Consider the following 26,713-nt stretch of genomic DNA (forward strand, 5'->3'; position numbering starts at 1 on the left):
GATATAAACGAAGAACTTACGATATGGTTTATGAAACAAAAAAAAAAAAATAAATTCAACAAAAACATACACATATATAAAATACACTGTAGCGCCGCGTAACAGCTTGATCGTGGTATTTGTATGGTTGGTATTGATGTATCTGTATTTGATGCTGTTGCTGTTGCAGATCGTGTTTTATGTGCACAAAATTTAACAGTAATATTTTAAAATTTAAAAACAAAAATCATGCAAAAAACTGTAATAGTGGTGTTGTTTGTAAATCGAATCAAATCGCGGCGCATGAAAATGTGTCGCTTGACGACGACAACCACAATAAACTTTATATATTTTTTTAATGCATTTATCGTGTGTTGATCTTTTGTGTGTTGTAGTTTTTATTTTATCTGTTCGTTGTTCAGATATATTTTTATTAAAGATGTGTAAATTTTGGTTTTGTTTTTATATTCTTCGTTTGTATTTTAAATATTATTACTTTGTTCTATTATTATTAATATTATTATAATTATTATTTTTTTTTTTTTTTTGAAATTGTGCTGTTTTGGTTGAATGCAATGCTAGTTATATTCGCGATATAAATGACCACTGCGAAAAATATATATATATGTTCTCGATCCCGTAACCGTAGCGTTGCGAAAACATTGAGTTGATGTGAACAGCGCGCAACAATAATACACTTTGGCGTTCGGTTATTTCGAGCAGTGCAATCAATTTGATTCGAGTAGTATCAGTTGATGACTGAATGCCTCAACGAGACGGTACATACAAAGTCCGAGAATCACGTCAGTCAAATGTTTCGCGCTCTCTCGCTGTGTGTGCGCTTTTCAACGACTACGTGAGAGCGGCGGTACGATGTGTAAAACGTTGTATGTGCTGTTGCAGTTGATGTTACTATTGCTGCTGCTGCTGCTGCTGCTGCTGCTGCTATATCAAGCGTTCTATATATGCTTGTATTGGCACATGTATTAACTATTTGTGAAAGAAAAATGTTCGTTGTACACATCCACGGACGGCTCTTCGATAGCAAAGCGATAGCAGCATGATGGTGTTGTGAACGCGTTAAACAAAGATGGAAACAAACACAAGCTCAATCGTTGTATGTGTATTCACTGTATGTAGTGTACTATAAACCAGAAATGGAGACAGGAAAGGAAAGAGAATCGAATACGTAACTAGAAGAAACAAACGGCAATATCAAAACGAGATGAAAACTTTTAAATTTTAAAAATAAAATTAAAAAAAACACACAAAAACAGTTTACGGTTCTATGGCAAAATATAGCAAAACGCATAAGTATTGGAGAATATACAAATGAATGAAATTGGAAATATTTATACACATCACCGAGGGGGTAGACACCAATTCAAAATCATTTGAAACACAGTGAATCAGATGAATCATCCAAATGTCAAACAAACATCATTTATTGCTTTACGAACGTGATCATTCAATTCAAATTCTATTTTTGTTGATTTTATTTGGATTAACAAAAAATCACGAAATAAAAATGATAAGTTGATACGCGTGAAAAAAAAAAAATAAATTTTTGTAGGAAAATAATTTTATTCCATAAATATATCTTGTATGACACATACATGACATTTTTTTTTTTTTGAATCACACTTAATAAATTGTGTATACCCCCTGGCACATCAAGTTCTCACTACAAAATCACTTATACATATATGTATTTGGATTGGTGTCGAATATTGAATGCGGGATGTGCCAAATGCACGTGTGTTGCATGTATACGTATGAGAGAACGTAATCAGCATGGTTGCATTTGTGCTCTCTGTAATCGTTGTGCACTATTCGCAACACTTTGTTAAAGTGTTAGGTGAATACCATTCAAAATATACTGAATTCATACACATATTTCAACCGCCTACCTATGCAGCCACGATAAATTTCAAATAGTCACCACTGTTTGCATCAACCAAGTTCAAAGACACGCAAACATGTGCGCTGTTCTTCATGTCATTTTAAAGTATGAAAAATGTCAGTATGTCAAATTTGGCGTTATTTTAATGAAAAACACTTAGCCATTTCGTAATTTATCTGAAAACATACAGAAAATCATGCATTTTGTGTAAATTGTGTGCATTGTGTGCATGGCTGCACATTTTCGTATGTAAAATTAAATATATCGTATTACGTAAAAGTCGTATCTATTGTTTTCGAATTGAAAGAAAGCAAATAATTGTTACATATATGTTATAAAAATCCAGGTATGGAAATCTTGAGTTATCGGAGTCGATCGTGGTGACTATATCTTTCTAGGTTCAACCGCAAAATGAAAAGACACACACAAGAATCAATATGTATTCTGTTGAAAACAAGCCAGAGCCGTGCGTCAAAGAACTTCATTTATATTGTTTCTTTTTCACATTCTCAACGCAATCCATGGGAAATGTGACCAGAACCAGAAAGGTTCAACACAGGGCATAAAAATAAAACAAAAACTATCAATTATATCAAATACAATGTGGTTAGTATTTAACACGGCACCCTGTGGCAAATTTTTAAGTCACATCATTGTTTGTCTTTAAAGTAAAATCGAATATTGTATCTTCATTCGATGAACGCGATCTCTCCATACATGACATAAGTGTATGATTTGTGTTCAATTTCAAGCAGTGATGGTTTTTTGCTGTCTAAATAGTGCTAGATATTCGCAGCGGTTGTACAGCATTGCTGCCGAGATTATTTTTTGAGCCACACACATCGGCGTGCGGTGAACGCACAGACGCTGCGATTATTTAGCGCTATATAGACAGCAAAAAACCATCACTGATTTCAAGCGAGATCAACATTTTCAAGAATTGAAAGTATTCGATCATCGGAAAAATGTGTACCATTCAATGTATTCAAATTGATTGTTACTTGCTTACATTTTATAATTATTTGATCGACTCATTGTTTCTAATAAAAATAATGAAAATGTTCTTCTTTTAATTGTATGTTCACGTCTACTTGGGATTGGAAATGTATATGGGAAACAATATGTGTAACAGGGTTCTTGTTGGCTTCACTTCACTTTTCACTTTTCGCCATTCAAATTGCCTATCCCCGGGATAGTATACCGGCACAGCGACATTGTTTACGATCAGCGGTAATCTCGGGTATTTTGAACTGATTGATTCGAACTCCCTTCGGACTGTTGGTTTTTCAATTTTTATTTCTAACATTCTCTATATGTTTTCATTTTACCACATAATGCTGAAACGCAATTATTTGCAACATTTAACAAAACATTCTAAATGTTAATTTTAATTTCAATTTTAAGAATGTGTTTTATTAATATTTATTACTTATTTTTAAGAGAACAAATTTGATGCACACCAATTCATACGTGTATTTATATTTCGGGAGCCAGAAAGCTGGTAAAAATATGATGAGCGTAAAAATCCATTAATACGCACACACCCACATGTGACGAACATGAATATTAAAATGACATTGGATTTTGAGATCAGAAGCTGAATAGATACACATCGAGAAAATTTACCAATTTTAAAGTAATTGATAGTATAAGAAACATTGTGTGGTACGCAATGAACACAATGATTTTAGAGACAAGAAATATTCACTCGAAAAAGGGACTTCGTTTTGTTGTGTTTCGATTCGGTGGCAACAAAATGAAGTTTTTTTTTTGAGCCACGCGTATTATAGCTAAATAAGGCCAAATAAGGTTGTCATGTAGCCGCAGGAAGACAGACAAAACAAAAAAAAGTTCCGAGCGATTTTTCTCGCTTTTCTGATGTAACATCGTGAGTAAGTACTCACGAAGTCGACTTCCAGAACACTTTAGATCAGGTCGAATCCACCTACTTCACAAGATTCAATTGCAGCTCATTTCGTCTCACTGTCGCATATAAATGCAGTTTTCTTTATAATATCATCTTAGATGAAGTGAGATCTTGTAGAGTAGGTGTGTCCCACCTGATCCAAAGTTTTGTGAAATACAAGTACACTTATTTTTTTAGAGTTTTCCATCGGAAAAGCAAAAAAAAATCGATCGGTAGTTTTCGTTGTGCTATTTTACTGTATTCCTACTGCTACATGGCAACCTTATACGAGACCCTCTGAGACTCTGTATGCACACAAAGTGAACAAGATCCAGAAAAATTCACGGACAAACGTGAGGACTTAAAAGTTACATTGCCTAGCTACGTACTCATTCGTACGGTTTTGTTGCTTTTTTATTATTTTCGATTTATAAACCGAATCCATTAAATATGCAAGCAATTGCATCCACATACGAAGTTCAATTTGATTCGTTCATATGAAGTAGTGTTCTATTAAATTATCGTTGGCGAATCTCTCGGAACTGAGTGCAAATAAATTACCACTAATTTCGAGAATTTCCAAATGAATTTCACATAAAACAGAGAAGATATTCTCTAATTTAAAAAAAAAAATGATTCTGAGGACCACAGATTCGGGTATTCCATGGGCATACATTTATTGAGAAAAGTTGGTCTTCTTCTTCATTACGGTACAATTAAGATTCGTCATTTTTGCATCATTCTCGTTACATCATTTTACAGGTAAAGTGATACGTGACATATTCTAATCGGCTCGATTTCATAACAAAATATTTAATTTTAAACGCTCCATACGTGATTTGGGTTAGCAATGCATATAAATTCTCCAGTTTTGTCGCGCAAATGTTGAAGAAAAGGTGTGAACTTAAATGGCATACCTTTGCTTTTCATTCGAGTGAATTATTGATTTATATTCTAGTTTCTATATTTTTTTCATTCATTTTTAATGCTATCCTTTTGTTTTGTATTCACTGAAACTGAAACTAAAGTGCGAATGAAACCTAATAATGTGCTGATTTTATTCACATTGTAAACAATCAATATATTGCTTTTTAATGAACTGATAGATGAATTGAAATGGTTATTTTTAATGCGCCTCATATTAAAATTACAACACATATACACACATAAACTCGTTTAATTACCAACAATTGGCATGAATTGCAATAATCATACAATGCAAAATGTAATTAGAATATACGCAATACTGGTGTCACTGTAATCACTTGGTAATTTGCAGCACATAAATATTAACTTGAATCAAACTTTGAGCAGATAAATTACAGGTATGATATAGTGATGTCAATTTGATTCGACCATGTGTAATTTGCTGAAAGTATAAATCTCTTAGAGTTTGTTTTGCATATCGTTATGCCGCCAATTGCAACTATTCATTTTATTTTTCTCTTTTTCTAATTGTCCAAAGCAAGAATGATATTTAGATGGAAATAACTTCGTTTGACTTTATACAAATGGTTATATTATCCTAGCTTTACATGAAAAGCTTAGCCTTTTGCAAGAAATTTATTAGTGTCAGTAAAAAGTGAGTAATTAATATTATGTTTGCAGTTAGAAGTAGTATCTAGTATACAAACGGATTGAGCTACTTAATTTCTAAAATTGCTAACGGTAATTTAAACAATCTAGTTGCCTCTGCGCACCAAGACAAAATTATAGATTGGACAAATGTAATGATATCGAGAACGAAAAAGATTAACATTTGGTTGTGAGATTGAGCCAAATCTCCCAGAAAATACCGTTAAAGTACATATCATATCTTATCGGGTTATTTATTTAAAAAAAATCATCTTTCATTTATTTCATAACTGCCTTAAAGATGGTCCACGAATGCTGTGTGTATAATCGAGTGTCACTTGTTACGTGAAATTTTCATTTGGTTAAACAAAGTTCGAATCTTAATGGGCCAAACTTAATAACGACTGAATCTTTTGTGTTACGTTTAACAATAAGCTATATCCTTTGCTATCTCTCTCTCTCTCTCTCTCTCTCTCTCTCTCTCTCTCTCTCGAAAGGGTATTTTGTTCCACAGTTTCTTGTAACAGCAAAGTAAATGGAGTATTTTTCTCTTCTAAAACATTGAAAAATCTATGAATATCCGAGACCAATTCCTCTGGAGACTATTCACACGTTTTGCCAATGGAATCCATAAATTTGAATCATTCGATGAGATATAGAACATGGCTTATGCACATCATGGGCAGAGCAGAGTGGAAACTATATAAAATTTACTAAACAACAGTAGAAATAGTAGTAGCTTCATTCTCATTCATATTGGCTATATGCTTTTACTAGAACTGGATATGTTGAAAAGTACAAAAGCAACTATCGAATATCATCAGTGGCATTCACTTTGGCATTCAACTGATGAACTTACGAAAATTGTGGATTTGTGCTCAGCACTCTCTCTATTTCTCTCCAATTTTGTTTTGTTCAGTTTAAACTGCACTGTACCCAAACCGATAAAGTGAAATGGGTCTTAGCTTTGCTCTAAAAATATTCCAAATACAAGAACGGATTTTGAATTCTCAGCAAGCACGCTCGAATTCGAGTATGTATGAGTATGATTGGACATTCAGTGTGAAAATAGTACATATAACCAATATTGAAAAAGTCCATGTTTGTGAAACATATTTTTCAATCTAAAATCGTTCCGTATGATTTCCTTTGTTGCTGCTTGATAATGTGAGAACGTTTGAATTGCCGAAAAGTTTGTCCAAGTTTCATTTCGCACTGTGTTTAAATCGAAAGTTTTGGTATGTGATATGTTGTGTGTGTATGTTCTTTTCTCTAATTTAGTATGAATTTTTATTTATCCAATTCATTTTTTGCTTGCTTGCACGCTGGCCAGTTCAATGTTTATTGCATTTCATTATCCCCCTTGCACTGTGGAACAATCGAAGGTGTTGAGATTAGTGTACAGAGAAAGTAGTTTGATTGTAAACATTTGAATTGGGAATAAAATGGTGAAATTCACGCGTATTCATATCACCACCATCACCATCATCGACTGAGTCTACTATTTTGTTCAGCATACATCGTTGTTACTACTTGCGATTACAATACAGCACGAATGAAAATTCCTTTTGTTCAACAACTACTACGCAGCAATATAACAGCAACAAACAACAACAATAACGAATTCGTACATATCGAAATGGAAAACTTCTCTCGTTCCACTGAATGAATGAAGGATCGAGAGTGTGAGAATGAGAGAGAGAGAGAGAGAAAGAGTGATACTAGCACATATGCTCAAATCTTTTATGATACGGCGAGTGAATTAGAAAACTGAGTATATGTTTAAATGTGGTAATATTTAGTTGGAACATTTTTCACTTGTGTTTTCTTGTCTTCCTTAAAGATGCTCTTTCGCACAACCAACTATTTATGGATTTACCATTGTACGATGTGTGTAATGAAAACATGCACCGAATTGCAAGAACTTTCTTCATTTGATTCTCTGGATCATGCTCATACCAATGTTGATGCACACAGTAGCATGTTTCATATGCATTTCATTTTGGACAAACAATGCATATTACAAACACACACATACACACACTTGGCTCCGTACGCTTTATGGTTTTATCCAAAACATTTTCCACTGAATAAGTAAAACTACTACTAAATTTACTTTATTTTCGTACCCTTTATTTCGTATAATATTCTTTGAAGATCGTTTCTTTTTTCTTTCTCCATGAAGAAAATATGGAAACAAACAAACAAACAAACAAAAAATATGCATTCACACAAATTCAGCGAACACAGTGATAATCAACTGGAGCGTTGCATTTTATCATAAAACAACGATCGACATGACTTTTTCGTCTGTAACTTGTAACTCACATATCTGAATCTTTCTCATGTATATATTTGCTCACATACTCCAATTGCAAGGCTAATAAAGTTTTAGATAATCAATTTTGATTTACACAGTCAAACAAAAAAAAAATACATGGCCAACACAAATTTCAATGTGTTATCAATATTTGATTGAAATGCGAGCAAACGAAATTTCACCGCAAAATTCAATACTAAGACCTGAGTGACGAATCTCTATAGAACGGTGTTCGCAATTTATTTCATTTATGGTTTTGAACGTGATATACCTGATTCGATAAGTTTGTGTCGATGTAATTCGAACGAATCCAAAAATAAAAACAGAGTCAAACATAATGAAATGCAAAGCTGTTAAAATTAGAGATCGTAATTTTCTCATATTTTGATTTTCTATTCCGTAGTTAGTCGTCTAATAAAATTCGCTTGTTCCGTTAGGTCAATAAAAAAAATAAAATTCGTAATGTAAGTTATTCAAACCAGCAACAAAAAATGCCTAAGATTTTCTTCAAACCGAATGAATTATTGCAACATAAATTGTAGCTAAAGCACACCGAAGAAATACACCGGCCCTTTGAAGCCCGCAAATACTTGAAGAATCCAAGAGAGAGAGAGAGAGGGAGAAAGAAAACAACGGGCACTGATGGTGTTACACACAAATAGCAAGTGGCCATCATTGACTCACACAATGGCCTATATTACTTACGTTCTATGATGGTAATGTCACATTAAATTCGAAAAGAATAACAAGCGACAATCGCATTGAAATTAACATGATGGCACGTATTTGTGCACGTTCGTTCGTGACCGTATATCTCGTCGTATCTTCCGCGTTAAACACATTGCAACCATTCTCATTTTTAGAAAAAATATTGATCGTGGGGCTACGGTCATCAATGATCAGTGTAAGCGAACGCTCATGTCACCATTCTAATGATAATCATTTTAACAGTTGTAGTTGTTTTTCATTTAATTCTGCTGCAACACTCATTCATGCACATATTTAATCGGACATGAAAGATAGCTTTGTTTTATGAACGACGAAAAAGAAGAAGAAAAAAAAACAGAAAAAAATGTGTACCATAGTGTTGGCCAGATTTCGATTTTGTTTTTCATTATAACTTTTTCTACGAATATGCACGAATGAATTAAGAATTCTGCGCCATCTTCTTCTTGAAATTGTTGAATGAATCATTCCCATCAAATCCAACAAGCCAAAATACAAAACTAACACCAAACACTTAAAGTTCTTTTATCGTTTGTTCTTCGTTTTACTTGTTCTTTTTCGTTTCTTTAAAGAGTCCGTTGGATTTGTTGAACGCCGTGTTCAATTGAATGAAGCACACGTCATGAATATTTATTAAACGTAATTTCTTTGGCATAAATTGCGTTATAATGTTCCAGCGATATGTACCTACATATTATTATTTTAAAGTGAATTAAAACATTAAATCCAAATCACAACTTATTCTTTGTCGATTGTCTACCTCTTTAGGGCCAAAAATCTAACGGTTTTCACGTCAGAACGCATGTGTTGACGAATATATAAATAATTTGTGCCATCGCCAAAATGCGTTCATTTGTCGACAAGTCTTTGTTCTTTAAACATCGTCTGTGCCACCATCAAATTATATTATTTTCCTTTAAATTGCACACACTGGCTGTAATCGGTAGTGCGTTTCGTCGGTTTCATTAAAAAAAGAGAATAATTTCAATTTATTTATTTAAAAAATAAAATAAACGAAAAAAATTGTCCGAACACAAGAAAAATGCTATCGCTTTGGATTTCATTGATCGTGTCGATTATTGTGAGCAATGCAGCTGTTGTTGTCCGGGTTAGTTTTCAAATTTCTCTCATCTTCCTTGAGTGTGGTCAATTTACGATCGAAATATTCTTGAGTGAATCGCAATACAAGTGTGATTTTGAAATTATTTGAATTTTTCGACGAAAAGTGTTCGTAACTTTTTCTGAAATAAATTTTATTATTTTTATTAATTGCAATTTGCAACTAGCATCTAATATATGTATGGAAGCATTTCCTTTTGAGTGATATTTTGATAAAAGCTTTTGTCTTCTCATAATATTTTTTTTTCTTACCTTTTTAAGAGACGACCAATTTCAATTCATGAGCGTGTTCCATTTACAACACAAGCCACAACAACAACGACACCAGAACCATTTGAATTGGAAGAAGAAACAACAGTGATTAATCGTTTGTCTCGTTTGACACTTCCAAGCAATGCAACATCAATTCGAAGTGAGATCACCGATAATTTTTCGTGTGCTGGTCGTCAATATGGTTATTATGTACGTGAATTAAATATATTCCATTAATTATATACATTAAAATATACATATGATACATAATGTAGGCAGACGTTGAAAATGATTGTCAAATTTTCCATGTATGCCTACCTGTTACCTATCCGGATGGCCAAGAGCGACAGTTTCGATGGAGTTTCATTTGCCCAGAAGAAACAACTTTCAATCAAGTAGGATATGACCATCATTGTTTTATATTTAACAAAACAGACAACCATGATGAAGTGACATGTCTTGTTTTGTTATTTTAAATAAAAACTTGTCATTTTTTCTCAACTGACATACAATTTTGTGTCATTTTAAAATAAAAATCGAATTGTTCTCTGTTTTATTGTATAATCATTATTTTTTTTCACCATAGGAAGCATTCACTTGTGTTCGCACAGATGAAATGAACATTGATTGTACCGAATCTGAAAAGTTTTATGAATTAAATCGTATTTTGGGCTTAAAAGAAGAGACGACAACTGATGAAGTGACAAGCAATGAATTGTCACAAACCGATAGTAATAAATCCAATTCAGACGATCGATTTATCAGCGCATTTCAAAATAAAGAGAACAATCAACGATACAAACCGTTGATCAATAATCCAAATCGATATGCTCAAACCCAAACAGCTGCCTCTCGTAATCAAATTGTTAAGAAAACTACCACCAATCCGTACATTAATTCGGCGGTACAAACGACAAATTTAAATATTGACCGAGAATCGGTCACCGCTAATCAATTGATTCCATCAACAACATTTCCGCCGGTGAATATTGCACAATTTTTTGAACTTACCACAAGAAGAAATGGTTTTAATCCACAAACTATCACAACCTATGATAATGCTGAATACACAACAGAATTTGCATCGACGGTATCGCCAAATGACTTAACTACTGCAAACACCAATAAATATGACAGTAATACACAGATCATACCGGATCTTATTGAAGAGAGTAGCAATACCGATCATTCGCATACTGATGAAATTGTTGAAAGTATAAAACAACTGCAAAAACTGTATCCATCTGCTGCAGATGATTCACGTGAAAAGCGATTTCTGTTCAAGGCTGATAGTGTTAAAAATCGACAAAAACTATTCGAAATGTTGAATCAGCATTGAGGGGCCGATATTGAATATGAAAGAATTTTTAAATCATATAAGACTTACGTCATGGTAGATTTACGAATCGAACGATTTCAATTCTTGTTCACTTTTTCAAATCAAGCACGAAGCATTCTAAGTAAAATGTCTTAAATTTTTTTATGCAATTGAAATTATGAACGGTATCCCACCAGATGCTGTGGCTAAGTTTTATAATGTAAATGTTTCAAAGAATTAAAATTAAATATTACACAATCTGGCTATTTTTATATTTTTTTTTCTCAAGCGAAGGGATGAAAAAGGTGAATGTTTACTAAAAATAAATTATTTTCAAACAAATTTGATTGCATATTTTGTAAAGAAAATTGTATAATAAATGAGACATAAGTGCCACACTCTATGTAACGCGCTTACATTTCGATGATGATCACATTACAGTGGCATAACATGTTGCGGTATAAACGAGGCTTACTTACTTAAAAATTACTATTCCATTACTCTACCATTCCTGATCCATTCCTTCGATTCATTTTCCATTCCGATCCATTACGCATTGATTAATTTCCATTTTTTCCATTCTTTTCTTCTGATCAACTCTTAGGTATAAACATATGAAATGAGACACATTGCAGTAGTTTGAATTCTTTTTTTTTTTGTTCTAAATTTTTATTTCATTTAAAATTATTGTTGCGAGAAAAGAACCAAATAACTAAAATTGAGTATAAAATTTCTACCTAATACAGCTATATTTAGACCAACCTAATTTATTACAAATTTTTCATTAACCTAAAAAGAGTAATTTTAACAATTTTCATTTCATTTCATTTTTTCTTCTTCTCCTTCTCTTTTTCTTTTCTTTTTCACAATACTTTGTTTCTATTTACCATTACTGCAATTAGTTCAACGATTGTTTAAATTCTGTAGTGAACATAAAACAAACTTAAAATTTGGCTAAAAAAAACAATTTTTTTTCAAAGAAATGTTAAAAGGGGATTTGTTTTCAAAATCGGAACCAAAAAAAAACATATATATCAAAGAAAGGAAAACTAATTAAATTGGAACGAGCAAAATAAATGGCCAAAGAGTATGCAAAAGCACCAATTCTATGGATGTATAAGGAAATGACGTAACAATTGACGATGTGATATGAACAGATGCATCCATCAGAAATTCTGTGGCATATTCAATACATATACATTAATAAAGTATTTATTTGTTCTGGAGAAAATAGTTTCTACTTGTTTAGAATGGTAAAAATAAAGCGGTGATGTATCTAAATCCAATTTATACGTTCTTTTCAACAATCAAATCAATCAATTATCACATCTCTGTGAAATATATCCTTGTTTAAAAGAATTGATGTTCATTTTATACAGTGTTGCATACTATTGACGCCATTTTTTTCGTTTCGAAATCAAGTGTCGGAGTTGGGATTTGTTATTTTTTTTCATTTCCTTCGAAAAGAAAATGGAACATTGATCCCAAAACATAATTTTAACAATAAAAATTGTGTAGGTACAAATACAAAAAAAAAATTCTTTTTTTTTGTTAACAAAATAAAAAAACGTATTTGGGTCGAACAGAAAACACATACGCAAAAAAAAATCTATTAGAATGAGTCAACTAAAGAGACAAAATCCACGGGGGGTATACTTTCAATAAATTGCGTTCAGTCATACACAAGGTAAGAAAATCTCTTCCTCTCTTCATCGTAGTTCATGTTTTATTTGTCGTTGAACAGTGAAAAACAGCCAAAAATCAATGTAAGAAAGGAAGAAACGAACGAAAAAAATACATACACGATATTTTCCTCTGAAATTTGCGGTTGTTACATAAAATTGGCGTAATTTACGTTTAAAATGTTCAAAACTTGATCTTGTTCGATTACTGTGACATTGGGAAAAACAATCTGTAATAAGTTTATAAAACGAACTGATCTGCATTTGTATTTATCATTCTCTTGCTCTTTCACAAAAAGAGTTTGTTGGGTTCAATTGTATTTTTTTATCTCCCTTTCTATCTCTCTATCTCACACTCTCTGTCACTCTTACATATTTAACTACCTACGCGAAAAAAACAAAATTCCCAATACTAGTTGTTTCTTGTGTATCTCGTTTGTTCAATGAAAAAAAAATTGTTTCAGATTAAGATCTATTCAGATTTTTGTCGAGTGTGTATGGCTTTAATACTAATCATGTGTGTTTCTTTTTAAATTTGTTTCGTTCGTTTCCTTGATTGCTTGCTTTATGCAATAAAACCGTATTGAATGCTCTCGATTTTAACCATCACATATATCTGATTACATTGCAATTACAATTTGTAATCAATTAAAAACAATATACAATTGTTTGTTACATTGGATCATTTCTATGACATTTGATATTTTTCTTTCTTCAATTTCAAAATGGTTAGCTCATTTGTGTTAATCGAGATGCAAAATTACCATCACTATCATGCATCCAATTTCAGCTGTGTGGTTTACATTTGGTTATTTGTTCATTTATAATTTGTTTAAAAAAAATTATCCAATTTTATAATTTTGATTTGGTATAATTTGTCGGTATGTGTTTCTATTTGCTGTTTTGTAATTTTGTAATGAGATTTTTTTTTCGTTCACTTTAAATTTTCTGAATCGACTTAAATTTATGAGCATTTCAAGCAGGCACCTTCAACATCAAAGTCCAATACCATCAGCTTGGTCTCTTCGGTGCCATTACGGGATCCAACAGCGCATATTAATTTGGTGTCATTTGATCTGTAACGAATTTAAGAAAAAAGAAACTCGTTTTAAATCGACTGCATTGTAAAATAGATTTCTGATTATTCTGATGTGAAGTAAAAAAAAAACAATACCGTATTCTCCAAACGACACCGCCTGAGCCGCCCGATTCTAATGTGACTAAGTTACGAATGAATTCACCAGTACGAACGTCCCATAATTTAACCGTTCCATCATCGGATGACGTAATTACGAATCGAGAATTAAATTGCAAACACGTAACAGCCGATTGATGTTTATTTGGACCTGAAATATGAACAATTAGAAGCGGTGATTAATTTTTTTTGTCTCCACTTTTTTTATTTCAATTCACATTTAAATTGAATTTACTTACCCGATAGTGTTTGTAAGCATTGGCCATTGGTCGTATCCCAAACTTTGACTGTGGAATCAGCATTTCCCGACACCAATATGTTTTGTCGCAATTCCATGCCAGATGTAAGACTTTGATGACCCATTAAGGTGTGTTTGCAGGTTCCTGTAATTGCATCCCAAACGCGAATCGATGTATCCAACGAACCAGATACAACGTGAACGCCGTCAAACTGAAAATTTACCAAAACAAATATGTTAGTAATTGTAAACTCAAACAAAAATAGATAGAATTGGCGAGTTTTTTGTAAATTACCTGAAGTGAGTAAACACGATTTGTGTGGCCTTGTAATGTATGCAAACATTCTTCTGTTTCTGGATTCCAAACCTTAACCATATAATCATAAGCACCGGAAACCACAAGCTTTCCATCATATTGTACACAACGAACAGCTGCCAAATGGCCAACAAGCGTATGCAAACATTTGCCTTGTACTATATCCCAAACACGAAGCGTCGCATCTCGTGATCCGCTTACAACCCTATTTTTTTTTTTTTGTAAATGAATGCAAACAAATTAATGTAGGAAAATTCATATACTCGCTCGATTTATTAATGGACTCACTTTTTCTCGTGTAAATGCATACAACGAACGGTAGACGTGTGTCCAGTTAGTGTATGAATACAATAGCCATTGTCAGCGTTCCAAACTTTCAATGTTCGATCTGTGCTACCCGAAATTATGATATTAGCTGACATTTGTGATGACCAAACGCCACCGGTGTGTCCAACTAATGTGCGTAAACATTTACCAGTGACGGCTGACCAAACTTTAAGCGTATTATCATCCGAGCCGGAAACGATGCGATTACCGCAAAATTGAAGACAAGTTATAACATGATCGTCATGACCTTTGAGAACTTTTGGCTCACGAATTGGCCGTGAACGCCAATTCATTTCAATGATATGTTGTCGAATATAAGCTGCTTTCCATGGCGATGATATTGGTGGCATATTACCAATACGACCACGTTTCGGACGATCTTTTGACGTTTCAATCGAAATATTTAATTGTTTACATTTTACTTTCCATAATAAATTGTCATCACATAGAGCACGCCAACTTTTACACGTTTGCGCTGCCCGAAGAAGATCTTTTGGTGTTAAATAGGATAGAACTTGAAGTGCAAGCTCGCCAGGCAATAGCGATATGAAATCACGTTGAAATTGTGGTTCAATTACTTTCATCATGTGTCGCACTTGGGTGGGTTCACAATGCTCAATCAACCGATCGACGGCGACTAAGCGCTCAACATGTGACCATTGCTTGAATTGATTTAACCAATCAGACAATTCGGGCGGCGGATTGTCTCGCGTTGGAATCACTGAACGTGGTGTTCGTAAGCTAATATTTGTTGATGAACTAGTTGGAGTACTTGGTTGACTACCGCTCGTGCTTGAATTTAACTTTTGTGATACGCCTGCTGAAAGATTGAAAAATTTACCATAAATTTAAAATATTTTCTAATAAACCATGTCAATTTGTGTTAACTTACATTCATCGAGCGCAAGACGTTTTCTATCATTGCTATTTGCATCACTGCAACCACTAGTTGTGTCACTAAATATTGACGATCGATTTTCGGTTAGTTTTCGCTTTCGATGATTTCGAGATGTTGGTGTATCGGTTGATGAGTTACCATTGCTATTTAGCACAACACCAGAAATTGAATATAAAGACAAATCCACATCTCGACTTGGTAATTCATCTTCACTGTTTACAGTCGTTTCGTTATCGGCATAATCACGGCACGTGCACACTTCTTCACCATCCGAATTCACTTCACACGACCAATCGGCATACGGATTTTCCGGTTCTAGTCCCATCATCAATCGGAAATTTTTATCTATCGTCTCATTTTCATACTCTTTTAACTCTTGATCTTCAAGTGCAATTCCGGCTTCTCGGTAGTATGATGGTGAAACATTTGGTGGAAGATCTGCGGATGCGGCTGCATCTTGTCTTGTATTATCGGAATTCGAATGTTTGTTTTTACAGTTGCTAGTACATGAACTATTCCCACTACATCGAACACGACTTGAATTAGCTCCTAAATAAGTATAATGAAACAATAATGTCATTAAAATGAATTAGAAATTGAATTTAAAAGCAATTTTCACCAAAGATTCTGACATAAGTCTCAAATGAACCTCCCTAGAATACTTAGACTTATTGGAGAAAATGCTTCCCTCTACCGTAATCGATTATAATCTGAGTGAAATCAAAAACCCTATCAATTTTTGTACCTTTTACACTAGATAGCATCGAAGCTATTTCCCCATACATTTCACAGTGTCAGAACCTTGGGATTTTTGAGAGAGAAAATCAGTGTAAAATACTACGTACGTGACGTTGATGATGATTCGCCGTTTTCTTCGGCATCTTCATGATCGCCGGCAGTATCATCGTCTAAATCCTCATCATCGTCGAGGTCAGCATTCGATGCATCTTCCAAACGTGATTCGTTGGCTGGCTCTTTATTGCAATTCGAACATGTTGATTTCGAGGTGGATTGTTGTTCATCGTCAATCGTATCCGTTGTACAATTGCATGCGTTCGATTGATTCGAAGCATCTGTTGGCATGGCGGTTGAGTTTATATCGGATGCTTCGCGATGTGATGATGTTGCTGTTGCCGTTGACGTTGATTCCTTACCGGAATCGTTTATTTTTTCGATGCTCCTTGGTAATGTGATTTTTTCGGCGTGATGTGATGGCAGTCGAGATCGCTTTGTTCTACTTGTGGTGGGTGTTGTAATCAATTGATCATTGCTATTAATATTAATTGCATTTTGGGCGCCATTTTCAGTCGAAGTCACATTATCGGCGTGTTTGGTAGTTTGCTCTTCAGTCAAAGCGGCTATTTGTTCCATTTTTTGTGAAAAACTATTCCCTAACAAATCTAAATTCAGTCTCGGTTCATCTCCATTGGTTCCATTGATAATCAACGAACTACTGCTCAATATACAATTGGCCGTCGCTTCTTGTTCGTTGATAAAATCTCTTCGTTCAATAGCATCCATTGATTGCACATCATTATTTGTATACAATTGGTTCGAGTTTGTGAATAAGCGCTGCGAATTTGCGAAAAAATGCTCCGATCGTTGCTGATGCTCATCGCCATGGTTTGTCAATTCTTCGACAACATCCGACAACTTTTGCAAGTAAAAAAGAGAGCAAGAGAGAAAGTGAGATTAAGAAAATGATTTCGAACTACTTTGTGTTTTTTTTATTCTTACATGTTCTATTTGCTGTTTTTGATCAGCAATGGCAACGTCAGCCGGTGACATGGACGAGTGTGGCGATGAGGAATCTTCCATATGCTCTTGGATTGGCGGCTGTTTATTTGCAATATTTATCAAACTACTAGTTGATGTATCGTCATCAATAATATCCGACGAACGATTCATCTTTACTAAATCGCTTTCATTTACATTGTTGCTATTGTCTTCTGGTGAACCCTCGCCGATCATCAAATCAGATTGGGACACTTTTTCACCGATCGTATTCACAACAGGCAGCTGAAATTAAAAAAAAAAACACCAGTATACACGATTATTAATTGGTTGAATTGGTTTTGCTCTTAATTTTCATCTGCTCAAATGAAATTGCTCATCAATAAAGCGATATACTGTACATACCGTTTCTTTATTATTGCTAATATCATTGTCGCGCGAATCGAATTCATCACTTAGACGTTTAGGTTTGGTTACCGTGAAATTGGCTGTATTATCAGACTTGCGGAAACCACGTTTGCAATAGTGCGGCTGTGATTGTTCTGCACCGTGGCATTGGCGTTGATCGACTTCCATAAATTCATTATTATCATCAAGAACAGGTGTTTCTAAATTTAAATACATAACTTTTTCCGCATTTGCACGGGCCTCGTACAGAAAATTATCACTGTTTTCTGATATTTCGTCGGCTTCATTCTCATTTTCATTTAAGTAATCACTTTCAATGCCTTTATGAATTGGAGTCGTCGCTGTTTTTTTTTATAGAAATACAGAAGGAGAGACAGGAATATAGAGAAGAAAAAAGAAAACCCGGTTAAAATGGAAACAAAAAAAAAGAGTTAATGTTACGATGTGACGTGTCCACTTTGTCCACTTTTGCACGAAAATATTCCAAATATTCAATAGTGCAGCGGCTCTTTCGATAATTGAAATATAATGTATTGTGGAATACGTACGTCAACCGTATATCGATGCATATTCGGCGTGTATGTGATAGTGGTGCTGTTGCTTCTTATGCGTATTCATGTCACTTACCTGTCGTTTGCATACCGGCTGCTGTTGTTGTTGATTCTTTCATTTCCATTAATTCGTTTCCAGTCATTACAATATCAACGACCACGGGTGCTTGCGAGGATGTTGGAGATGTTTTGATTTCTTCAGAAGTACTCGTCTGTATGCACGCACATACACAAATGGAAAAAAGAGAAAAGGTGTTTTAGCATTCAAATGGTTTTTTTTACATTGTGCCGAAAACTTGTACACTCCACGCACTTGCGGTTTGCTCAAAAACGTTTTTCGATTCAATTAAATGTCAACGCACCAACGATTTCTTTCTTCGGGCTCTTGTAATACAAGACAAGAAACAAAAATATATTAAAAAATTGAATTGGTCATTCGTTGCGCGTTTGTATCAATTGAACAAAAAAAAATGTTTTCAATTAAACCACAAGGCCTCTGGAGCTTGGTTTCGACTCTCATTCTATCTTTCTTTCTTTGTCTGCATTTGGGCAAAAAATGCGGCTGGTTGTCGCTTATTTTTCGTACCGTTTTCGAATTGATGATATCATGGTTTGGCGTGTTTGCTCTTATGGTTGTTGTTGTTGTTGTTTTCGTTAATGTTGAATCATTGGATGGTGTGTGTGCAGTTGTTCTTGTTGTATGCGCTACGTTTGCTGATTCAATTTCAGCTGCTCCTACACTACTTAACATTGATTTTGCATTATGTGCATTTTTATCATCTACATTTATGGCAGTTTTGACTTCGGTAGACGCAGTCGAATCAGCAGTAACACTTGATTTATGTTCACCATCATTTATTTTTGGTTCTTGTTGCTTTTTCGAAAATTCTGTACACTTGTCAGCCATTCTGTACAATTTAATGCTACAATTTTCCAAAAAAGAAAAGAAAGAAAAGAAAGAAAAGAATGAGAATTGACTTATAAGAGACGAGAAAAAAAGTTGGCTTTGTGAACATCTTGTTCTCAAATGTAGTATATACGCTAAAAAAAATTTTGAAATGAAATATGTCTTCAATAATAATCAGTGTAATTGAAGTAATTTGCATGTTGCACATCATTTCGCTTTGTTCACTCTTCAGCTGAGTCTTTTTTTTCGTTGGTGCGCTTTCTTGATGGTCATTTATGATGGTTGAAGGCAACCGTCTTGCCGAAATTTATGCATGACTACACTGCATTTCCGACACAATATGTTACAAATCATCATGCCAATCAATTTTGTATTCTCATGCTTGGAGAATGTGTGCTACAATTCCGCCGTGATTTTCAACATGTGGAACAATACAGAAGGGTTGTATTCCCGCGATAAAACAACCTTTATTACATACATATATAAATTTCATGTTGTCTAATCTCATTTCAAAGTCACTGTAAAACACAAACCACATCCAAAACAACATTAAATTAATACAAACTTGCAATAACTACAACTTATGCGCACCCGTACAATTGTAAGGGTGACATGAAAAACTTGTTAGATTTTATCAACCTAGATTATAGCAGTTGTTGTTTTTTTTTTCTGTTCACAATTGAATTGAACAAGAAAAAAAAAATCGGGATACTTTCTTTGGACATTTTCAAGATTTGTATGCTATGGTCCGTTTCTTAGGGAAAAAGGGTTTTTTTTATTTAATGAAATTCGTGTGATAGTTCATTTGGCATTCGTGTTTTCTTTCTTTTTCCATTTCAGTTTTTGATTTGAATTTTTTTTTTTCGGTTAAAATGTTCAATTGACCGGAAGAAAGACCGGTTTAAATCGTTTTATAAATGATTGTTTGCATGAACGACAGAAATGTTTGATTTTGAAAGGGTATTCACTTCAATAATTATAATTTATCTATATATGTCTATCTATAAAATGTTCGGTAAGGGTAATGGCGATATTTCCTTTCGATAAATTCGCACACACCAAATCAATTGCACTATTCGTTCAAAAATCTATCGCTTAGGTGATGAATACGTCTAGTTGTACCATTGTTATTGTTGAAAGGTATCGTTGCTTCTTCATCGAAATATTCCCATGGTTGTTTTCTTTACTTCTTCTTTTTACTTTTTTTTTCTCTTCGTTTGGCTTTCGACCGTAATTAAGAGGGAGAAAAGAAACTATCGGTTCTTCGATATTGTCCCATCGTATTGAATATATATTGAAGGTATAAGCACATCGTTCATCTAAATATGTTATGGGTAAATTGTGCACATTGCACACACAACGGAGGAATTGACGGAAGGCACAAAGACACACAGCCAAAACGGACGGCTACGATGACGATGACTACGACGAGTAAATATATACACATATATTAAATGTACGTGAAATTCGTTTAGAGACAATCGTGAACAACGAATAAAGGCACCATTTTTCATTCTTCTTTATTTCGTAATTCATCACTCAACTAAACTGGTTCACAAAAATCGAAATCCTGAAAATCATGCTCTCTTCCATTCTCTCTCTCTCTCTCTCTCTCTCTCTATGTTTGTATACAAAAGAAGAAACGAAAAACCAAAGGAAAAGAAATCGACCAACAGAATAAGCCGCTATGACTGCAACAACGAACTACCAACAACGGTACAAAGAAAGAGGCATCCTTGATTTCAATTTTACCTGCTTGCACAGATATATAAAAAAATAATGCCTCAGCATTTTTATTACACTTTATATTTATATACACACACATTCGGTTTTCTGATTTTTTTTATTATTATTATTTTGTGTGTGAGCTCTTTGTGTGTCGATGGATTTTATTTTGATTTTTATGGAAGATCAATTTTTGTCCGCATTCTCAAACGGAAAGTGTAATGATCGTGGGATAATTCCAAAAACTGCCTCTTTTATTTGACTCTTCGAAATGATAATGCTACACAATCTCACATATGATTTATTTGATATCAATTTTTCTCTTCGTTTCTCTGTCTCTTGCTCTGTCTCTTGCTCTCGTTCAGTTCATAATTATTGGATTTTTCTTTATAATATATATATTGGCTTCATGCAGAGTTGCCGCACTTGCTTTCATGATGCTACCACTTCAAAAACTCAGAACCAACTTAAAAATTCAATGGTAAATATAGATGGATCATAGATTATTACTAGAGCAAGAAATGTTTTTTTTTTCTGTAATAATAGTTTTTATCTCATCTGATTTGAAGATTCCAAATTGGAATTGATTTGGTTTTTTTTGAAGACGAATTCAGTTTAACCTTGAAGAAATAAAAAGAGATCGGATTCATTTTTTTTTTCGATTAACAGAGATACCAAAATGAAGAAAAACCAGAAAATTTATTCACCAAAATGCAAACCACATTTTGGATCGCGAAAAAAGCAACAACCGTAAAACCGTAAATGGAGCTGTATGTGATGGTTCATAAATATAATGGATTTTCCGGCGATACTGAATGCAGAAGAATGAATGAATTAAATAAAAATACTATATAGCAATCAAGAGTAAAACTGGGTGTAGATTTTTGTATGAATTTGGTGCTTATGTGTGCGCATAAAATCTTAAAGCTCAAATAAGCGCGGACACGAAGCAGACAGTACTTCACAACATTCAAGAAGGTTACAAATGTAATCATTGCGCGGCAATTGCACTTTTTCCCATAGTAGTCCGGCTCTTTTGAGCACGATTAAAATCATGAGAGACATCATAAACGTTAACACATTCATTCAGACACGGGACACAGTGCATTCATGTACACTTATACACGCATACCGATACCCATGCACAATGTTGAAATCGGTGTGTTCCTTCTTCTGCTTTTTTGTTTCATTTATTTGCTCATTCTTTTCGGTTCTCATGCTGGATATGGGATGGGATGGGATGGGATGGTAAAAAATGATTTAGATGCTTTTTTTTCTTATTGACTATATGTGTAGGATATCTCTTCGCTAAAGCCAAACCAAAGTGGCTGCACAACTGGATGTTTGTTCCATCTACATGGATGATAGTTCTTTTTTGCCTCTTCTCTTGGTTACAATGAGCCCAATATGTGCATTTGTAATACGATAATATATCGAAAGTAAGAAAAAATGAAACAAAAAACAGACACTGCTTAAACGACACATCCAATGACATCAATTCATAAAAAAATAAGAATTAAAAAAAAATCATTCACACAATATTCGGATGCAACCGATTAGAACGGGTACCGTTCATTGTGTGAAGCAATTTTATACCCAACGGCGTCGTGACTCAGAAGTGAAGGAATTTAATAGTTTCAAGAATATTTATGCTTTTTTTTTGATGATGGCGACAATTATTGAAACGCCACATTTTAAAATTGAGATGTTTTAAATCGAAAATCGATCTAATGAGATTTTAAAAATGAAATAAATGTTTACATAATTGCATCAGACACCATACCACGTATCATACACGGAATGAATGACGAAAAGAAAAAAAAACAATTTCAATACATACGGATTGATGTAAATTCATGCCTGTATTAGCTACGCGCGCACAAATGCACTTATAATCTAATATTATGGACACATTCACTCATACTACGGCCATGAGATGAACAAACTCTATATATATATATATTTTCTTATTCTTATTCTCGCACATTTTGATGATGTTTGTTGTTTGCTGTTCTTTTGTGTTGTTTCTTCTCTTATTGTTGCTTCTGTCGTTTAAACATCGGCCGTATGCAAGCCGTAATTCTAGTGACAACGACATTTATTTACAAATACGTTTATTTTTGCACATCTCTTTTTCGCTTTGATTCTATTGTACACCGTATGTTTCGGTATATCGTTTTGCACACAATACATACATCAAAACCGAATTCAATGCCATGTGTATTTATTGGAATGCATCTTCAGTCATGGTTACGCAAAAACGACATAACCCCAAAAAAAAGTAATAACGAAACGTTTGATGTCATTTATCCCATTTACCAAACGTGTGAACGAACTGACGATTCACAAAATTGGGGGAATTCAAACTTCCGTCTGTGAAAAGACAAATGAGCGAAAATCGGTATGAGCAGATCACAGAGAAAAAAAAAGTATATACAAGAAGAATAGAAGATTCTATCATACTCTCTCTCTCTCTCGCTCTCTTATTCAGTCAAATCTATCCTGTAGAATTTACTGAATTTTTACACGGTGTATGAGTATGTGCATTGACGCAAACAATTCTGAAACGCACAATGCTATTACTTCAAATAGAAACGAAAATTATAACAATTACGTATACAATATAAAGATCTTTAAGCCGAGATTTACGGATATAAAACATGGCCACGTTATCTTTTTTGCACACAAATACACAAAATGAAATTAAATACATATACGGAGAAACGAACCGCTGAAACAACATATTAGAAATTATGCATTTGACGAGGAACATTTTTGTATTCTGGTACATTAGCATTATAGTGGGTTTGGTTCGCACTAATCTTTGTTTAATGAGCACACCGATCGTCTCTCGATATTTCGACAACATTCGAAATTTTATTTGACCGAAACTTAATGAGATTCTTTTTATGGCACTTGATAAGAAAACCATTCAAATCAATGTTTACGTACACCAGAGATGAAGGAACCAAAGAAAAACAAAATAATGTGTTTTTTCTTCAAAATGTTATTCACACTCTGTATTCAAATTTATATAAATGATTACATTTTACTATATATACACAAAACAGATACTAAACACATTCTCCACGTGAAAATCCCAACGAATGAATTGAGTGAGAAAAAAAATATGTTTTGATACAATTTCAAGAAACAAAAACACTTATACGTACACTTAGCTTTGCTTTTGTTTTATTAACCTTGAATATCGGGCAATTTCACACAAGAAGCACACAAACAAACCACAACAACAACAACAAAATCTAATGCAAAATAATATTACTTCTAAATTGCCAATTTTACCGTAAATTGTCTGTTTTTTTTTTTGCTTTGTGTTTCGGAATTTCAATGACGATTCTTTTTTCAAATAGGTATGTATAAATGTACGTATGTGAATAAATCAATTCCCATCCAAGAGAATCTTTATCAACAAAATGGAATGTAACGGAGAGACAAAAACCAAAATCAGTCCGTGGAATGGATTTTTCTATGACGATGCATAGCAGAGGATCGATAGACATGAACTGAACATCATAATGTAAATAAGAGGTAATGAGACCCACATGAAATTATTTTCGAATGTCATTAATTATGTTCATGAAATGGAAAAAAAAGTTGCACGTAAGCCAAAAATTAAAGAACCGCAGCACAACAGAAAATTTTAAAACGAAAAAGAAAACTTGAATAACTTGGACCGTTTTCGGCCGAAAAAAAGTGATTTGCAACTAATAAACTAGCTAATTGGCTGGCTGGTTGTCCGTTTTCTGATTGTATTTCTCTCATTTAAATGGCAGAGTGAGTAATTTTAATATTGGCTTGTCGCGCTGCCACCGCAAACTGTAATTACTGTTGTCAAACTCGTCCGAAAAGTAGGACTTCAAAAACGTGGTAACCAAGCCAAATAATATGGCTACGAAAAACGGAGGAAATGAACACACTGTACGCACACAGTTCTTGTATCTTTTTTGTCATAATTTTTTTTCTTTTGCTGGGTATTCCACTTCAGCGTACAATGTTCGAAGGCACAGCTGCAGTATATGCAATTAATTCAACACAATAAGAAGATACGAATGACTTTTTCCGCGAACATACGCGAAAGAAAATTGACTTTCAATCAAATCGAATTCACTCAATAAGTCTTTTTTGTGTTTCTTGTTGTGTTTTTTTTTTTGCTTTTTTTCTCTGAACAAAAATAAACACGCATTTTTATTTTGTTTCATTGCCACAGCATTTAAGGTTTTACTAGGAATTGTTCAAATTGACTTTAAGATTGAAACGAAAAGAGGATGGAATTGACTGACTTTGGAACAATATCCTCATGTACACTTCGTAGTTACGGTATTTTGTATGTATTTTTAATGTATACGACGCATTTATTTCTCTGATTTGCACATTTTTAATCATGAAATTAGCAACATATTATTTTTTGTAACTTCAATTCATCGAAGCAACAGTTCAGACCGGAACCATAGCACATTTTTCTTTACTGCTTCGATTTCTTTAAGTAAAAATGCAACGATTGAAATCACATTTATATGGAGTGTCGAAGTGGTTGCCTTGTTTCAAATTTATAATACATTATAATTTCCTCAAATTTACCACATCCGTCATATATATGTATACACCGTGTGAGTTTGTCTCATTTAGTTTAAAATTTTACAATCTACGTTGCATACCTTGTGTGAATTTTCGTTTTTTCCGATGGAATAATGAAAATTTCGTTGACTGATATCAAATTGTGTAATTCTCTGATCGAATACAAGACATTTTTCTGTACAAGAAATTTCGTTTCCACACACACACACACGCTCACAGTTTTAATTTTTCCTTACACTTTGAACCATTTGTTTCTTTTCTTTATATGTATATATACATATAATAAATTTTTTTCACACTATTTGTTTAGCGAACACGATTTTTTCCCAGCAATTCTATTTTTTTTTTCGGTGATAAAAAACAAAAATCGATATCGAAAGAAAATTTTTTAGCCCACGATTACGGAAACAATTAATCGACGAAATTTATATCGAGCACTTACAAGAACGGAAAAAATTAAAATAAAAATATATATTAATGATGTATCTTTGAGTTGTTTTATTCCATCGTGAACATATTTTCGCGACGACACAAATTCTCTGCAGCCAACTGAACCACGCTTAAATTTAGAAATGATCGATACCAACGTTAGTATACCGAAAACAATCGCAGCAGTTTTTCAGTCGAATGAAAACAATAATGCCCCGTGAATTAATGTACAACACTGGCAACACCAATACATCGCAACTCTACACGAACCGTCAAATACTGTGTTTATATATATCATTATATATGATTGGCGCCACTGTATACATGCAACATATGAAATTTTCTTATTTCATTCGAAACAATTTTCTAGGAAAAAATAACCAATTATTACAAAATTCGATGATATTTTTTTATTATTGGATTCTGCTTGATGACGTAACATTTTTTCAGATGAGTTTTTTTTTTTCATTTTTTCGCTTGAATATCAAAGAGATATACAAACATCCATACAATAATTCATTACCTCTATTAAATGAAAAAAGGAGTTTGGCGCAATATTTGATTGAAATTTAACAAAGACATTGCTTGTGCTTAGCATTAGGTGACATT

At 33.5% G+C, this 26,713-nt stretch overlaps 3 protein-coding genes across 7 annotated transcripts in view; 1 reads left to right on the forward strand and 2 right to left on the reverse strand.

Annotated features, from left to right (window-relative positions):
• The window catches only part of LOC116338411 (protein doublesex), a 74,641-nt gene extending 74,176 nt beyond the window's left edge, over positions 1-465 (reverse strand). The window contains exon 1 of one of the 3 annotated variants that reach the window (XM_031763624.1): positions 71-461. The gene's annotated coding sequence lies outside the window, so the exon portion shown is untranslated. Of the gene's footprint in view, positions 1-70 lie in introns of all 3 variants that reach the window. The other 2 variants (XM_031763625.1, XM_031763626.1) reach the window with 2 other exon arrangements.
• Positions 466-9,190: 8,725 nt separating this feature from the next.
• Positions 9,191-11,356, forward strand: LOC116338410. Its single transcript, XM_031763623.1, has 4 exons — positions 9,191-9,517; positions 9,790-9,990; positions 10,056-10,175; positions 10,367-11,356. The coding sequence occupies exons 1-4, from the start codon at positions 9,452-9,454 to the stop codon at positions 11,117-11,119; spliced, it is 1,140 nt and encodes a 379-aa protein (XP_031619483.1). The 5' UTR covers positions 9,191-9,451; the 3' UTR covers positions 11,120-11,356.
• Positions 11,357-12,769: 1,413 nt separating this feature from the next.
• On the reverse strand, positions 12,770-26,247 carry LOC116338408 (F-box/WD repeat-containing protein 7). 3 transcript variants are annotated; one of them, XM_031763621.1, is made up of 12 exons: positions 25,756-26,247; positions 19,034-19,370; positions 18,524-18,659; positions 17,894-18,237; positions 17,492-17,773; positions 16,600-17,407; positions 15,749-16,303; positions 14,818-15,673; positions 14,509-14,734; positions 14,215-14,425; positions 13,955-14,126; positions 12,770-13,856 (listed from the first exon to the last, which is right to left on the reverse strand). In XM_031763621.1, exons 2-12 carry the CDS (start codon positions 19,352-19,354, stop codon positions 13,745-13,747), a joined length of 4,023 nt encoding a protein of 1,340 aa, XP_031619481.1. In that variant the 5' UTR covers positions 19,355-19,370; positions 25,756-26,247; the 3' UTR covers positions 12,770-13,744. The 3 variants fall into 3 exon arrangements, with proteins under 3 accessions (XP_031619481.1, XP_031619482.1, XP_031619480.1); XM_031763622.1 differs by having other exon boundaries at positions 14,818-15,676; positions 17,966-18,237; positions 25,756-26,246; XM_031763620.1 differs by having other exon boundaries at positions 14,818-15,676; positions 25,756-26,246.
• Between the last annotated feature and the right edge of the window lie 466 nt (positions 26,248-26,713).

Source organism: Contarinia nasturtii, unplaced genomic scaffold (genome assembly GCF_009176525.2).
Source record: "Contarinia nasturtii isolate CC-2019 unplaced genomic scaffold, AAFC_CNas_1.1 Cnas_scaffold_414, whole genome shotgun sequence".
In the NCBI taxonomy this organism is placed as follows: domain Eukaryota; kingdom Metazoa; phylum Arthropoda; class Insecta; order Diptera; family Cecidomyiidae; genus Contarinia; species Contarinia nasturtii.